This window comes from Vicia villosa, unplaced genomic scaffold, assembly GCF_029867415.1.
Source record: "Vicia villosa cultivar HV-30 ecotype Madison, WI unplaced genomic scaffold, Vvil1.0 ctg.003683F_1_1, whole genome shotgun sequence".
NCBI lineage: Eukaryota > Viridiplantae > Streptophyta > Magnoliopsida > Fabales > Fabaceae > Vicia > Vicia villosa.
The window spans coordinates 62,560-77,586 of record NW_026706269.1 but is presented as its reverse complement, the minus strand read 5'-3'; the positions used below and the strand labels follow the sequence as shown (position 1 = coordinate 77,586).

The 15,027-nt window shown below is 33.7% G+C and overlaps 2 protein-coding genes across 3 annotated transcripts; one reads left to right on the top strand and one right to left on the bottom strand.

The window, feature by feature from the left end:
• The first annotated feature begins 214 nt into the window (after positions 1-214).
• On the top strand, positions 215-4,228 carry LOC131641353 (uncharacterized). Of its 2 annotated transcripts, none has more exons than XM_058911659.1 (4): positions 215-371; positions 631-1,755; positions 2,398-2,822; positions 3,400-4,228. In XM_058911659.1, exons 2-4 carry the CDS (start codon positions 894-896, stop codon positions 4,147-4,149), a joined length of 2,037 nt encoding a protein of 678 aa, XP_058767642.1. In that variant the 5' UTR covers positions 215-371; positions 631-893; the 3' UTR covers positions 4,150-4,228. The 2 variants fall into 2 exon arrangements, with proteins under 2 accessions (XP_058767642.1, XP_058767641.1); XM_058911658.1 differs by having other exon boundaries at positions 478-1,755.
• Positions 4,229-4,701: 473 nt separating this feature from the next.
• LOC131641354 (glycine-rich RNA-binding protein 3, mitochondrial-like) lies at positions 4,702-8,100 on the bottom strand. The gene is made up of 5 exons (XM_058911660.1): positions 7,967-8,100; positions 7,644-7,800; positions 6,784-6,852; positions 6,535-6,641; positions 4,702-5,738 (listed from the first exon to the last, which is right to left on the bottom strand). Exons 2-5 carry the CDS (start codon positions 7,789-7,791, stop codon positions 4,977-4,979), a joined length of 1,086 nt encoding a protein of 361 aa, XP_058767643.1. The 5' UTR covers positions 7,792-7,800; positions 7,967-8,100; the 3' UTR covers positions 4,702-4,976.
• Between the last annotated feature and the right edge of the window lie 6,927 nt (positions 8,101-15,027).

Here is a 15,027-nt window from a genome sequence, read left to right as displayed (position 1 = left end):
AATAAAAAAAGACACTTTCATAATTATCAATCAATTAACACTTTCCTTACCTCTCTTTATTTAATATTTTCTGATTTTCTGACTACAATTACAAAAAACTTTATGACGTAACACACGGGAAAATTTGGATGAGATTCCAACGACTCGGCAAAACTTTGAATTTATACACAGAAAAATAAAATTTTAAAAATAAAAAATAAAATTCTATTATTTGTTCCATATTTTTCTCAGCAACAAAAACATTAATGTTTTTTCATCCGTGAAAACACTTCGTTGGAGATAACGGTGTAAACATTAAACAACCTGCGAGATTCGACAATACTTCGTGTGTCCTAGATTCCGTTTCACGATTACTGAGGATTTTCCGGAAAGTAAGCTTTTTTATTTTCTTTTTTACTCGTTTCGTTTTTGTTTTTTTTATAATTTTTCTCCAATGCCAGAAAAAAATTAACCACAAACCCCATTTTTTTTTATTAGGGGTTTTCTCAGAAAAGGGTTTAGCAGAGACGCTTCAACTTCTATACTTTCATAGTGAAATTTGGTTCCTTGTAGTAGTTTTAGTTTTGTTGTTGTTTGGTTTTTGATTCAATGAGTGAATTGAGGATTTTTTGTTTGAATGTTTGTGTTTAGGGTTTTGTTATTGTCAGAATACTTGAAGGGTATTTATTGATTCATTCATGGAAAGTTCTTCATTTGGTTGTTTGATTATTGATACTGATAATTGAAAGAAAGAGGGTGGTAGTTTGTATTGTGGAGTTTGTTTAGTGTTTAGTGCAGCGTTGTCGAATAACGAATATCGGCGATAGTTGCGATATAGCGCTATCGCGTAGTGGAATTTGAACAATCTGTTGTTTTATTTTATGTGATCGGTGATTGATGATGCTGGGTTAAGAATGGATTTGTGGGTTGTTGCGGCGGCTGTTGGAGCTGGTTGTTTAGCTAAACATTGGCACAAGAGTTCGGAGAATGGTGATGATTCATATCGTTTGTGTTCAGAGGATTCGAAATTTGGGAATATTGAGTCCCCGGGTTACCAATTTTCGTTCGGCAAACATACACAGGTGCAAAAAAAGGGAAAAGATGTTTCTTTAGATAGAACAGGTTGGGATGAGAAGGCGTCAGATTTGAGCTCTTTGGATGGTTTTTCGACAAGAGACATGTCGTCTAATCGAGGGTTGAATTGTGAAAATTTGCGGAATTATAATGAGGGTGATTTGTTGTCTCTATCGAACTTAGGTATGCCATTATCACCGTATGAGTATGATGATAGCTTTAAGCATGGTGAAGATGGAAATGAGCGAAACAGTGATACTTTTGGCAACCGTGGTTTCTTTGTTTCTGATTTTTCTGCCAATGTGGTTCCTATACACAATTCTTTCGGAAATAAAACCTGTCTATCATCGCCGAAACGTTTTCCCAGGCATGTTAGTAGACCATTGAATTCCTTAGAAAGTTGTTTCATGGCTCAGATATATAAAGAACATGCGAAAATGGAAGAGTATGTTTTCAGTCCTCTTTCATCTCAATGTATGGCTACAAGATCATTTCGTGTAAGCAATGGAAGCCGAATAGTCAATAGAGGCAATGATACTTTGATCAACTCATCAACTGCAAGTAAGGAGCGTAAGCTGCATAAAGCTAGTCGAGCAAAAGACGATAGTGATACCAAGAAGATGAAACTGGATACAATTACTGGACGAAATCGAAGTTCAAGCTTTTCTAGTGACGTGCTTAGTGGAAAAATCACCCGATATGGTATAATTTCTGATTTATAGCAAATCTCATTAGCATGTGTTTTGTTTGAAATATTTGTTCATGTATTTCTTGTTCATGCCTATGTTAAGAACCATGGTTTTAAATTGTTGTTGCGATTAAGCTGCGAACTTTTATATTGCGGAAAAATGCGGCCAATGTGGTCAGAATTTTGGCTGTGATGCCATTGCGAAGACCACACAATTGTTATATTGTGGTCGCAATGGTAAATATCGGCCGATATTGCGGATATTTTCGCCATAATCTGCTATAACGGCTCCGCAAAGCGGCAGGAATGGTGGGATTTTGGCTCTGCCATGGACCGCCATCGACAACACTGAGTAAACGGTGATTTTGATCCTTGAATGTGTCGAGCGATTTTACACTAGTCCTTGAATTAATCAAAATTACAAAAACATTCTCCTATGTGTTCAATTTAAGTCAGTGAGGTGTTCAAAATTACAAAATTATACGCTCACGAATGTATTTATAATTTTGATACATTCAAAGAAGATAGTCACTGTCTCATACATTTATCGACCAAACTGACCGTTTACTCGATGAACATTTATACTCGGTTTCTGTCATGTGATATGTTTTACTCTGATAGTTGTTTATTAATATTAACGCATCTGCAATCATCAGATCCGACGTTTCTCTTCTGCTTTGGGATTTCTCTTGGGATAATAATTTCCATCATGGGAAATAAGAGAGAAATAATCGAGCTAAGAGAATTGTTGAAGCAGAGTGAGAACTTGGTTCAAGATCTTCAAGATGAACTTGATATGAAAGATTCGTTAACCGTGAAGGAGTTGCATAATGAAAATTACGGTTCACAAGAAACATGTGATCATTCCTTCAATAGTAAGGAGCTACATGAATTTTCCCCTGAAAAACATGTGGATAGCTCTCCGAGAATAGAGTGCAAAGAATCGATATATGATAAGAAGGAAGAACAAAGTTCCGAATCTATGAGCAAAATTGAAGCCGAGCTTGAAGCAGAACTTGAGAGATTAGGGTTGGACATGAATAATTCAAGTCTGGATAGAAAATTATCCGAGCTTGTTGAGGTAAGCATAACTGTCACATTTTCGAGTAACTACACAATTCTTTGACACATTCATTCTTTCTTATTTTAGTTGCAGCATTCTTTTTTTTTGTTGATAAAATTAGTTGCAGCATTCTTATCATTTAGTGCATGCTTGAATTGATGCCGACTTTGGCAAAATCAATGTGCCTCCATGATTTTGTTGAAACTCCAAAATGTAACATTTGTCAAAATCACGGTGGCACACTGTGATTCTGCCAAACTCACTGTCAATTCAACATATACTTATTTGTGCTACGTCTAATAGAAAACGGAATTGTGGCAGTAACTGAGTTTCTCGCGACTATCTTGTGTTGGTGTGTAGAATAACAACAGGAAAAAGAAAACCCTCCCAAAGCTATAGATATGGTTTTAGCTCTCCTGGCTCAATGTTTCATGCCTTGTTTTGCCTTGAAATTACAACACATAATGTTTATGGAAAATACTGATATTTACGAACATTCATTTGACGAAACCAACAAACGATTTATCATATGCTATTTCACTCACTACTTGTATTGGGCTCGATGCAAAACTAAAAATTTGCAATATTTTTGCAGATTGACCCGGACTTTGTAGCAGATTTTGCTCAAGGTGAGTTGCCAGCGAACAAGTTCATCGGAACAGATGCCAACGTCACTACACCTCTTCCTTCAAACTATGGAGTTTCGCCGCATGAACTGAGTGTACGTTTGCACGAAGTCATACAACACCAACTCGAGAAACGAGTGAAGGAGCTTGAGATTGCCCTTGAAAATAGCCAAAGGCGAGTAAGGTTTTTGGAATCCAAGCATGATGGTAGTTTTGAAAAGGCGTCTTCTCCTACTAAAGAAATCTCGTCTTCTCCTACTAAAGAAATCTCGTTGATGACTCGGGAAGATTGCAATACTATGTCTCAACCCTTGATTCTCAATTTATCAGGTGAAGCACTTGATGCATACAATGAAGCCTATGAAGAATTAATAAAGATAAATGATTCTGAAGACAATTCACCATCAACCAATATTGAACAAGGTTCACCACTTTCACATGACTGGCATGCAACAGGTTTTGAGCACAGTTCAGCGACGAACTCGGTGGTTGATGAAGGAAGTCTTTCAATGGAACCCTATTTTAGCAAGGAGACAATGTTGGAAGGAGAAAGCTCTAGTGAATTAAATGTTAGTGGAGATGAAAGCCGCGATTGTGATAATGATGAGATCGAGAGGCAATTGATAAGGCAAATTGTTGAAAGAACCAAGAAAGGTTCTCCTCTTTTTCAAAATGCAAAAAAGATATTGTATTCTATGGATGAAGATGAACAACATTGATATCATCTAGTTACTAGAAATGTAGTAATAGAAAAAAAAAAGAGTATTATTTATTGAATACAGTAAAAGCTTCCTTTGATCTGGTCTTGTCTTGATAATAGTAACTTTTGATTCTAAAATTATATTCTCACTGTCTCAAGAAACTAGAATAAATATTCTGTCAAAAAAAATTGAAACTAGAATGAATATTCTGTCAAAAAAAATTGAAACTAGAATGAATGACCAGGAAGTGGCTTCTACAACACGTCTCCTTAAAACCGATGTTCTGAAAAATGAATCGGACATTGAACTAGCGAGATTGCTTGGGCTGGTACAAAACCTCACAAAATAACCGAGGTATAGTAAATGGCAGTAAAACAGTTCCATTTGGTTTGGTTTATTAAACACAGCTCAACTTGGTTTATTAAACACAGCTCAACTGTTATTATAAACAACAGAAATTTTTAGATTGCATGAGGAAGAAACTTCACATGATTGGCCATGTACATTGGTTACAAACTTCAATTACTAGCATTAAAAACTGTAAAAATATGAGAAAATGAAAGTTCAGTGTTAATTCATTAATTTTCTGAATGATATATACCAGTTTCTAACAGTATATAAACCCACACAATGTTTTAAAGCAGTGTCAATGAGACTCAAACTCCTAGTGAAGATCTCAATTTATCAAAACACACAACAAAATTTAGACTCATGGTTCATATGATAATGGGAACAGACGCAGAATAAGAGGAGTGGCGTTTCTTTCAGATTATACATGCTAGAAAAGAATATCAGGAACAAGTCCACCTAATTTTGGTAAACACCTAAGATTTTCCGAGGCTCGATCAAGCCCGTTTAGCAAAAGCATCTGCTTCATGATCATCATTCCTGAAATTTTCGCCATATCCAAGTCCTCCACTGCCATACCCCGTTGCATTTCCAGGGTATTGACTACCCGCGAAACCACTGGTCGGACCAGCAGCAGCAGAAGAAGCACCATAAGCGCCATCAACAGGAGGAGTACCATAATTAACAGAATTGCTTTCCACACCACCTACAGCAGCACCATAATTTGCATTACCACTGCCATAACCACCAACACCAGGAGCACTACCATAGTTAACAGAATTGCTTTCTCCACCACCATAACTTGCATTGTTACCACCACCATAACCACCAGCACCAGGAGCACTACCATAGTTAACAGTATCAGCAGCACCGTAATTCCCATTGTTACCACCGTCATAACCACCAACAGCAGGAGCACTGCCATAGTTAGGCGTATTGCTTTCAGCACCACCCACAGGAGCACCATAGTTCACATTGTTGCCGCCATAACCTCCACTAGTAGTTCCATCATTGTAAGTGCTTCCATAACCACCTCCGCCATAACCTCCAGTGACATTAGCACCAGCATCACCATACCCACCACCGCTTGGAGCAGCACCGTATGGAGAGTTACCATAACCACCTTGATATCCAGCAGCACCTCCACCACCATAGGAAGTATTTCCATAAGATCCACCAAAACCACCATCACCGCCGCCGTATCCTCCACGGGCTCTTTCGTTGGCAAAATTTACACCAACCCGGCGACCATGCAAATCCTGTAAACAAAATTACATTCATAAAAATGAAATAATAATGTAAATGTAATGTGTCAGTCAATGATTGACGCAATATATATGCCAAACTAAATTAACACAAAGGGTCAAAGAATGTAGCATATCAGGTACCGCTTCACTTTTGAAGTTATAAACTAGTTTAAGTTATTGCAGTTGAGTTACTTAATAATTATTAGTTATAAACTAGTTTACGTCATCACAGTTGAGTTACTTGAGATTTACAAATAAAATACAACATGTAGAAGCGTTATAAGTTCCTAATAATGAAAATTTTAACGGGAGACCGTATGAATATCTTCTCACTTATGAGTTATGACCTATCTAATGAAGGAACCACAATAGCAGGTAAACCGCAAGGATGAGGTTCTCTCTATCTATTATGAATCTCACAATGATTAGCTATTTAATAATAATACTCAATCTTACGGCTCAAACTAATGAGACAACAAGACCATACTAGTTTATGAAACTTGTCTAGATCAGAACCCAGACTAATGGTATTAGTCACAGCCACATTAATAGTAATGTAAATAGTTAGACACATTTGTAAAAGCCCTACATTTCTAAGGACATGTAACAAAAAAGCAACAACATTGACAAACTCACACACATGCACTGACAGTTAAGAAGCGCAAAAAATTGACACCTAAGTTTCATTTAATGGCTTACCTATGAAGTTTCATCATTTGTATATGTGTTATGTGTATACGATCATTCTGCAGTTTAATTTTACTAATAATGAAACACTAATAATACTAAGAAAAACAGTTTGCTCTACCTGTCCATCCAAAGCTTGAAGGGCACTTGATGCCTCCTCAACTGTATTGTAAGTAATAAAGCCAAATCCTTTGGACCTACCAGTTTCACGATCCATAATGATCCTCACTACAAAAGCAATGAGGTTAAACAGAAATTAATAATGACTTCAATCAACACAAATGACTGCAACAGTTCTTCAATTGAATCCCCTTCCCCCGCAAAAGAATTTATAAAAGGCAGAAGAAAAGCGGATAAACTGACTACTTACCATCGACAACTTCCCCATATCTTGCAAAAACTTCCCTCAAACTTTGTTCATCAGTAGAAAATGAAACACCTGCAACACACATGTAGATGTAATCATTATAAGCACTATCAACTATAACCAGTTTTCTTCATGGCAATGGCAACCCTTGCCGGAGAGCCAAAATCCCGCTACACAGGACACTTTGTGGCGCTGTTGTAGCGGAAAAACCAGCAATATCTGACGATAATTACCATTGTGGCGAGCCTAAAAACCGCGGCCCAGCGTATATCTGCTATAGCGCCGCAATTGTGGATATTTGATAACACTGAATATAACTATAAAGATTCTACCTTGACATGACAGGGTATAAACAAGGATCAAACCCATTACAGATTTATCATAGCAAACTTATCTTGCTTTTACAAGAGATTGACTACACAACTATGTAGCATCAAAAATTTAAATCAAAGGCGTGTTTGGTGTCTGATACGTGTCATGTTCAACACAAACTCATAGATTTATATTCAATCACTTCTAATGTCCAAAATTATTCATCAGTGTCTACGTGTTCGGTGTTTGTATTGTGTCAGTGCTTCATAGCTTCACAGGTTGAACGGTGACTGCGAGAACCTCCGACAAGGTTTCCTTTCAATCTATGAAGCGCAGACACCAGAAACACAACATTGACACCGACAAGTCGACACCGGTAATAATTTGAAAAAAATAAATAATTTAAACATAATCACAAGTGTCAGTGTCTGTTTCATACACCAACAACACACATTTTTCAGAAGTGTCGGTGCTACAGAGCTTTCAGTATATACGAGAAAAACAAAACACCACATGTATACAAAATAGAGTAGATTGTAATTAAAACCCACCTCCTACAAACAGCTTTGTAGACGGAACACTCGAAAAACACCGAATAGCTTGGAAAACAGATGGAAAAGAACGTAGCTTAATCTCAGAACTGATCTTTGCATTCGCCGCATTCCTTATTATATTCCCAAATCTTCCAAAGAAAGCCATTTCTGCAACCTGATGAAAATTATCAAAAGATTAACCTATATTTCACTATGAATCTATGATCAAAGAAAAAACTAATGTAATGAACAAGGATCATAACTAAATTTTCATCTTATATGAAGAAATGGAAGCTGAAATTGAGATAAGCATGAAGAAAAGTTGAAGGAAGAGAACGTACCTTGGATTTGTTCTCGGTGATTTTCTCTTCTGCTTAAACCCTAGCGAGGTTTTGGAAAAGGGGTTTAAGAGAAGGTTGTTGTTGTTTGAATTGATATCAACCGTTGATTCTTGTAAGAGGAAATGAAAACTAGCCCTTGGATGGTTTCTTTGTTATGTGGAGGGTATTTGTGTCAAAGTAGGGATAAAAGTTATTATTCTCAATTATTGCCACAATGTGTTTGCTTGTCAAGAAAAAAATATTTGTAACATCCATTAAGTTCTAAATAATGTTATTTATGTGAAACATTCAAATGAATCATACTTGTCAATGTGTGTTGTATAAGTGAATTGCATATAATTTGATTCTCTGATGATGACTTTTGATTAAAGAGGATAGATTGATTAAGGCTCTGTTTGGTAAAACTAGCTGATAGTTGATAAGCTAACATGAGTGTTTGGTAAATTAGCTGTTTCATTAGTTGATAGATAGAAAATGACATAAAAGATCATTTTAATTAATAAAGAATAATAATATTTTGTTAATATAATAAAGATATAAATGGAAAAAAAAGTCACAAGTTAAAAGCTACAAGCTCAAAAGTTACATCAAATAGCTTTTGAAAAAAAAGGCTAAAAGCTAGTAAAATAACTACAAACTAAAAATTAAAATAGCGTTATCAAACAAAGTTTTTTCATTATGTGAACTAAAAAACTAAAAGCTAAAAACTCTTTATTGGATGTTACCAAACAGATCCTAAGATCTATGAAGCATAGCATAGACTCCAACACGAGCATAGAAATACGATACACGCATACATTATTATGCACGGGTAAAAATTATTTAGTAGTGTGAAATTATACTGCAAATTGAGAGTGAACTACTTAAAATTTAATTGGTTGTGTCCCATGACACTTTATAAAATATTTCATTCACATTTTCAATATTAAAGACATTGTGCAAATGAGTGATAACTCAACACCTATTAAATAATAAATTATCCTGAGAGTAAGAATGAATTGTTTTTTCAATCATATTACAATGAAAAAATTGCAATACATATTAATATTTAAAATATTTCATCATTGAAATGATCAATTTTTGTATATTTTTTTTGTCTAGATCTAATTGATTGTGTCTAGTGTTAATTTATCAAGTGCAAATTAACATTTATACATATTTTGTTGTTTGGATCTAACTTGTTGTGTCCCATAACATTAAAGACAAGTGCAAAATTATAATGAGTAAGATGTAATATGATTTTGAGATAGATATTGTAAAAATCGTAATAAAGCTAAATAATGATCTTATGTTGCAATGAATATATATAGAATTGTCATTCATTTGTGTATTTATATAGAGTTGTTAATTAAAATAAAATAGATATTTTGCTGATAATGTCCCGTGAGAAAAATAAAATTTTTGACATTTGAAAATAAAAATATTGTGTCTCAAATAAAGATAATTGTTAGCTAAAATAAAAAATATATTTTGTTGATAGTGGTCCGTCAATAAAGTAGAAATTTGAAAATAATTTTTTAATAATTATGAATAATCTTTTAATAATCATAAAATAATTATGTTTTTGGTTGAGTGAATTTTTACGTGTTCGTTTTCATTCCATTAAGAAAGATTCAATTTATTAATTTATTTATGTTTAGAAAAATAAAAAGGGAAAAAGAAAATTGAGGGGAAAATTAAAATGAAAGTGAAAATATTGGAAAGAGAACATCTGAAGTAAATGTGAGACAAAGGAATATTCAATGGTCAATACACATGTCACTTGGACATTTGTTTGAAATGTTGGAATATTGACTTGATAATCAAAAGACAAAACAACCATTTTTGCTTTGTAAGTTTTGAAAGAGTGAAGGACATTTTTGGTAGAATTGTGGTATCTTCCATTAATGGCTAAAATAGTAGATGTCAAAAATATAGGACGCTGACACCGTTACATATAATATTACTTAAACTTCATTTATCCATCTATTATTAAAAGAGTTAAAAATAATTTAATCAAAATTATTATCTTTAATTTTTCATTGATAACATTGCTTCATGTTTAATTCGTATAAATGTGTGCGAAATTTATCTAAAACTTGTATAAGTTGTATTGAAGAAAAGGACAAAAAACAAATTATTTTTATACGACCGTCTAAATTGTTTGACACGTGTTGTATAAGTGTCATACAATTTTATGGAGGCAATCAATTCTATTTTAGAATAACCAAACACTTCAAAAAAAAATTAGAGTCAATTCTACACATTTAAAATTGTTTTTTATTCGTCCAAAAATAAATCAAATATACACATAATTTATCCTTGCAAAATTGCTTGTAACGTGATGGATGTCATTTACATGAACTCTTTGGGGACTCTATTTTTAACCAATAAAGGCATGAGTTTTTTTTCCAATACATTCATCCTTTCACACGCACTATTATTGAGTTTGGTGTTTGAGAGACTTGATTTTTTCAATACACCTTATTCAATAAACATTATTGGATAAGGTGGGTTGACCAAATCGAAAAGCTCTTGATATCATGATAATTAGAGTCTGGTTTAAAAACCAGCTTGTATAACCATTATGGAATATTCTTAGAGTTTGACGTAACTCTTTATATATATATATATATATATATATTTAGAGATTTTATGTCTAATCAATGTGAGATTTGAGAAAAAATTTCAATACACCTCTTCTCATCCAATATTATTGAGTTTTTTGCATGTATATAAACAGTGGATGACCCATGGTCCGATTAACAATACAATAATATTATGTTGGAGTTAGAATTTGCTTTAATTTATTCCTATAAAATTGACTTGTCGTGTGAAAGGATGTTACTCTATATATAAATCATCGGTAGGCTTTTTCTTTAACCTTGTGGGACTTGGATTTCTCCCGATACAGACTACCAACAAAATAAAAGAATAATTTGTCTAATAATAACTTTTTTAAGCGTGTTGGGTAAGTTTTACAAACAAAAACTCTAATCAACTGTTGTCTCTGGTGACCAAACAAAATAGCTTTTGAGTGAATACTTTAAGTATGAAAGAAATATACAATTTGGAGAAGAATAAGTCACGATCCTCTAATGATAAGAAATCATGTGTTGTCTCTTATTTGAAGACTCTTCACAAAATGTTGGAACAAAGAACATATTCATCCTTCATTGTCTCAGGGGAGTCATTCCTCTAAAAGATCAAAATGTTTAGTCCTTATGAAGTCAAGTTATCAAGAAGGTATACTTTGAAGATTATAAAAATCATTTAGATCCAAACTTTACAAGAATATCATAAAGATTTTATCTACTAAGTGGCCTTCAAGCACAAATAGTACAAATAACGTAATTTAAGGAAAAATACAATAGGATGACATATGTTCTAAGTTGCTCATAAGCCTCACTTGTCAAGGCCTAAATACAAGCAAGGAACATAGGATTATATATGATTTCAATCAAGCTAAGAGCATGGAATTTTGACCTCCTTCCAATTTTCCATTGTCAAATCTAATTAGACAATGGTCTACACAAGATGTTGAATCAAGTGGGAGTGGTTCTAACTGTCCTCTCTCTCTCTCTCTCTCTCTCTCTCTCTCTCTCTATATATATATATATATATATATATATATATATATATATATATATATATATATATATATATATATATATATATATATATATATATATATATATAAATCCCTTTATGCGTTATGACTCATACATTCTACTCATTCTCACACTTATACTACTTCTCATTCATTTAATGACTTTGGTGTTGGAATGCTAACCTTGCAGGTCCACCCCGTTCCAGCATACCAAAAGCTTGTTTCATCGCACACGAGTCCTACTTCACTCCATCATCAACTATTTATGGTTCATGAACAAAACAATGAAGCCGTTTGTGGAAATTTACATCTGATTCCCATAAAATTCCACGAGAAATCATTGTCTCACATTCTCCTGTCTAAATCACCAATCAAACTCTTGAAACACTAGAAACATTGAGACCTACTTGATCAACCTCAAAATGCACCGCCGTTGTGAATGCTTTAGTAGTCAATATTCTCGCTCCTAAGATTGAAGACAATCATATCCTGGTAACTTCCTCTCTTGGTCCTCAAATAATCGGCTAAGGCATATTCCATTTCATCCCAATTTTCCAGTCTTTTCAACAAACACTCCAAGGCCAAACTTTGACACAATTTCTATCGCAACCAATAATTCTCAAACAAGAGATATTTCAAAGCCTCCATCAGCTAAAAACTAATCTAGGTATGCAAGGGACTAATGATATACTCAACAATTTTTATAACTTGGTGCAACATAAATCACACTCTTTGGTTGAAATAATACTTTGAATAAAAAAATATCAATATGCTCCCTCGTGAGACCCTTCTATGTGAAAGGCAGCCTCACACGAGGATAAAGAAGTCGAGCTAAGACTGGTCTTTATTGACACCGTCTCTTAGTGCAAGATGATCCCTAGATTCCTATATCACACCCGATGTCGAGAACATCATACACCACCACACGAATCCAGGGAAAGAAGAGGCAGTCACGCCCCTTAGAGATTTATTGCCCATATCGTCCGTTGTCACACTACTCACAAATGGACGAGGGACATGATGTTGAAATGCAAGCTTCCCAAAAGAAGAGGAATTCACTCTTGAAGCATATCCTCGACAATGAAGTCTTAAAGTCCCTCGAGAAACCTCCTAAGTTTGACAACTATGACGACTTTGGGGATCTAGACAAGCATATCAAACACATGGACACCTGAATCTTCTACTACCACACCCAGGAGGTCGTGAAATAAAAATGTACATGCTAATCCTCAAAGGAGCCGCAGTGATGTGGTTCAAATCCCTCATCGATGGAAGCGTTAACTTCTGAGGAAGTCTATGACTCTTTTGCCACCCAATTTACCGCTCCAAAATAATTCACTATGATAGACATCCTTAGTGGGATCTAGCGGAAGAAGAAGTAGACCCTTTGAGAGTACATTTAATTATTCACCAAAGTAGCAATGGAAGTGGGGGAACAAATGACATATTAAAGTGTTGGATATTTAAAAAGGGACGAATATAGGGTTGTTTGTTCTATGAGAAATTAGGGCTAGAAGGGGGTTTTAGCTTAAATAATCATTTGACTGGGGACCGTCCCTACATCAATTAAGAGGAAGAACTTGAAGGTTGAGAAAAACGCAAGAAAGGGGTTTGAATTGTGTTTTTTTAAAAACTTTGACTCATTTAAAATGGGTTTCAAAAGTTAGAGAGATAGTTCAAGGAAAGAAGAAAAAGAACACTTTTAGTTATCCTGGTTCATCTTAGAAAAGGCTAATCTTGTCCACCCGCCAATGTGATTTCGCCTTAGAAAAAGGACTTAATCCACTAATCTTGAAAGATTACAAACAACCTCTAAGAGTCTAGAAAGACACCTTAGCCCTCTTAAGTATACAAACTAACAACCTAGTCACTTGAGGAAAACACATCTCAATAGTTTTACAAATGAAATGTTTACAAGATATTGCTTCTAAAAAGCAAATGAAACATAAACAGTTTAGCTCAAATGTTAACATAATTTATGAGCAACATCTTTTGTGTTCTTACAGATTCTTAGAAACTAGACTTCTCACAATGGAGTGTTTAGTGCAATTTCTTTAAGAAATTTCTTTCTCTCTTTTTCTCTTTGAAGTTTATTTGGTGAGTTTGAGAATATTGCTTGAGTAGTTTTTCAGATCGGCAGCATCTTCAAGAGAGAGTGTCTCAAATATATAATCCCTTGAAAAGATGACTGTTGTACCCCAAAATTTTCCCTCATATAATTATAAATGTCATTTTATTTTGATTAAGTGACATGACACATTTGGTAAGAATTTGAGGGTAAAAGGTACAAGGAATAGTTGTAATTTTATTTTTATTTATATTTAAAAATCACAAAAAATTATTTTTTTATCATTTTAAGTTTAATTTTCGTATTAATTAAATAGGCATTTTTAAAAATAATCAATTTTTACTTTTTTTTTGCATTTTTAGTCAAAAAATCACCAAAAATCATAAAATATTCAAAAAATGAAGTTTTTAATCTTATTTGTCCTATTTTTAGCACTTTTTATAACTTAGGGAACAAGTCAATCTTATTAAATTAGTTTGATTTAATTTTTTATTAGAATTAAAACAAATTGATTTTTTGACTTTGATTTGGTCCATAGTTTTACTATAATTATTTTTCTTCTAACCTAATTCATTATTATAAATAGGTCCCACTTCCACATTCACAAGGGACTAAGAATTAACCCTTATTCTCTGTCACTAACAATTTTTCAACCCATATTCACAATCTAACACCCTTCACCATCGTTTCTGGCCGTTACGAATAACCTTCCGTCACTCTAAAAAATTACAATCAAACACCCCAAATCACATAATTTTTTCGGGTAACAATTTTTTTTTTGTTTTGCAGGTTGAAAGATCAAAAAGAACAAGAAGATTTTCTTTTAGAAGCAAAACGGATCCACGACGCCATCCTCTCCTAATTCTCCTTCCTCAGCACGGTGATAAATTTTTCAGCCTATCAGCCGAATTCTAAAACTAGTGTTTCAATTTGCTCTGAATTTTTTCTAGAAGTTTAGAAAAAATCGCGAAACAATACCCATTTAGAATAGAATTCTAAAGAATATCGACCATCAAAATCGCAAATTTCTCTTTTTTCTATTTTATTTGATTTAATTACTATTTTCATATTTTCAAAAAAATCTCAAAAAATTTGTAGGTTCGTGATCTTATTTGATTTGATTTATAATCAGGTTTTTATATTTGTTTGATTTTATTTTAATCACTTTTCTATTTTAATCACTTTTCTTAATCAGGTTTCCTATGGATTGACCAAGTGGATGAAGCTTTATCCCTTGATCTTAAGGGATACCCCAATTGTTTTTTTGGCCAATTTTTTTTGGCTTTTGGCCAAATAAGGTTATTCATATTTGGCCAAAAAATCATTTGGTTTTTGGCCAAATCAAGGTTATTTGTAATTTTTGGTCGTAATTTAATATTCTAACCCCCAATTCTTTTCTTGTGT

Excerpts from the sequence above, each read along its gene's own strand:
- LOC131641354 (XM_058911660.1), bottom strand. The coding sequence starts at position 7,791 with ATGGCTTTCTTTGGAAGATTTGGGAATATAATAAGGAATGCGGCGAAT. Across the intron at positions 6,642-6,783 it reads ATATGGGGAAGTTGTCGATG|TGAGGATCATTATGGATCGT; the intron begins GTAAGTAGTCAG and ends TTGCTTTTGTAG. Across the intron at positions 5,739-6,534 it reads TTCAAGCTTTGGATGGACAG|GATTTGCATGGTCGCCGGGT; the intron begins GTAGAGCAAACT and ends TTTTGTTTACAG.
- LOC131641353 (XM_058911659.1), top strand. The coding sequence starts at position 894 with ATGGATTTGTGGGTTGTTGCGGCGGCTGTTGGAGCTGGTTGTTTAGCT. Across the intron at positions 1,756-2,397 it reads TGGAAAAATCACCCGATATG|ATCCGACGTTTCTCTTCTGC; the intron begins GTATAATTTCTG and ends TGCAATCATCAG. Across the intron at positions 2,823-3,399 it reads AATTATCCGAGCTTGTTGAG|ATTGACCCGGACTTTGTAGC; the intron begins GTAAGCATAACT and ends ATATTTTTGCAG.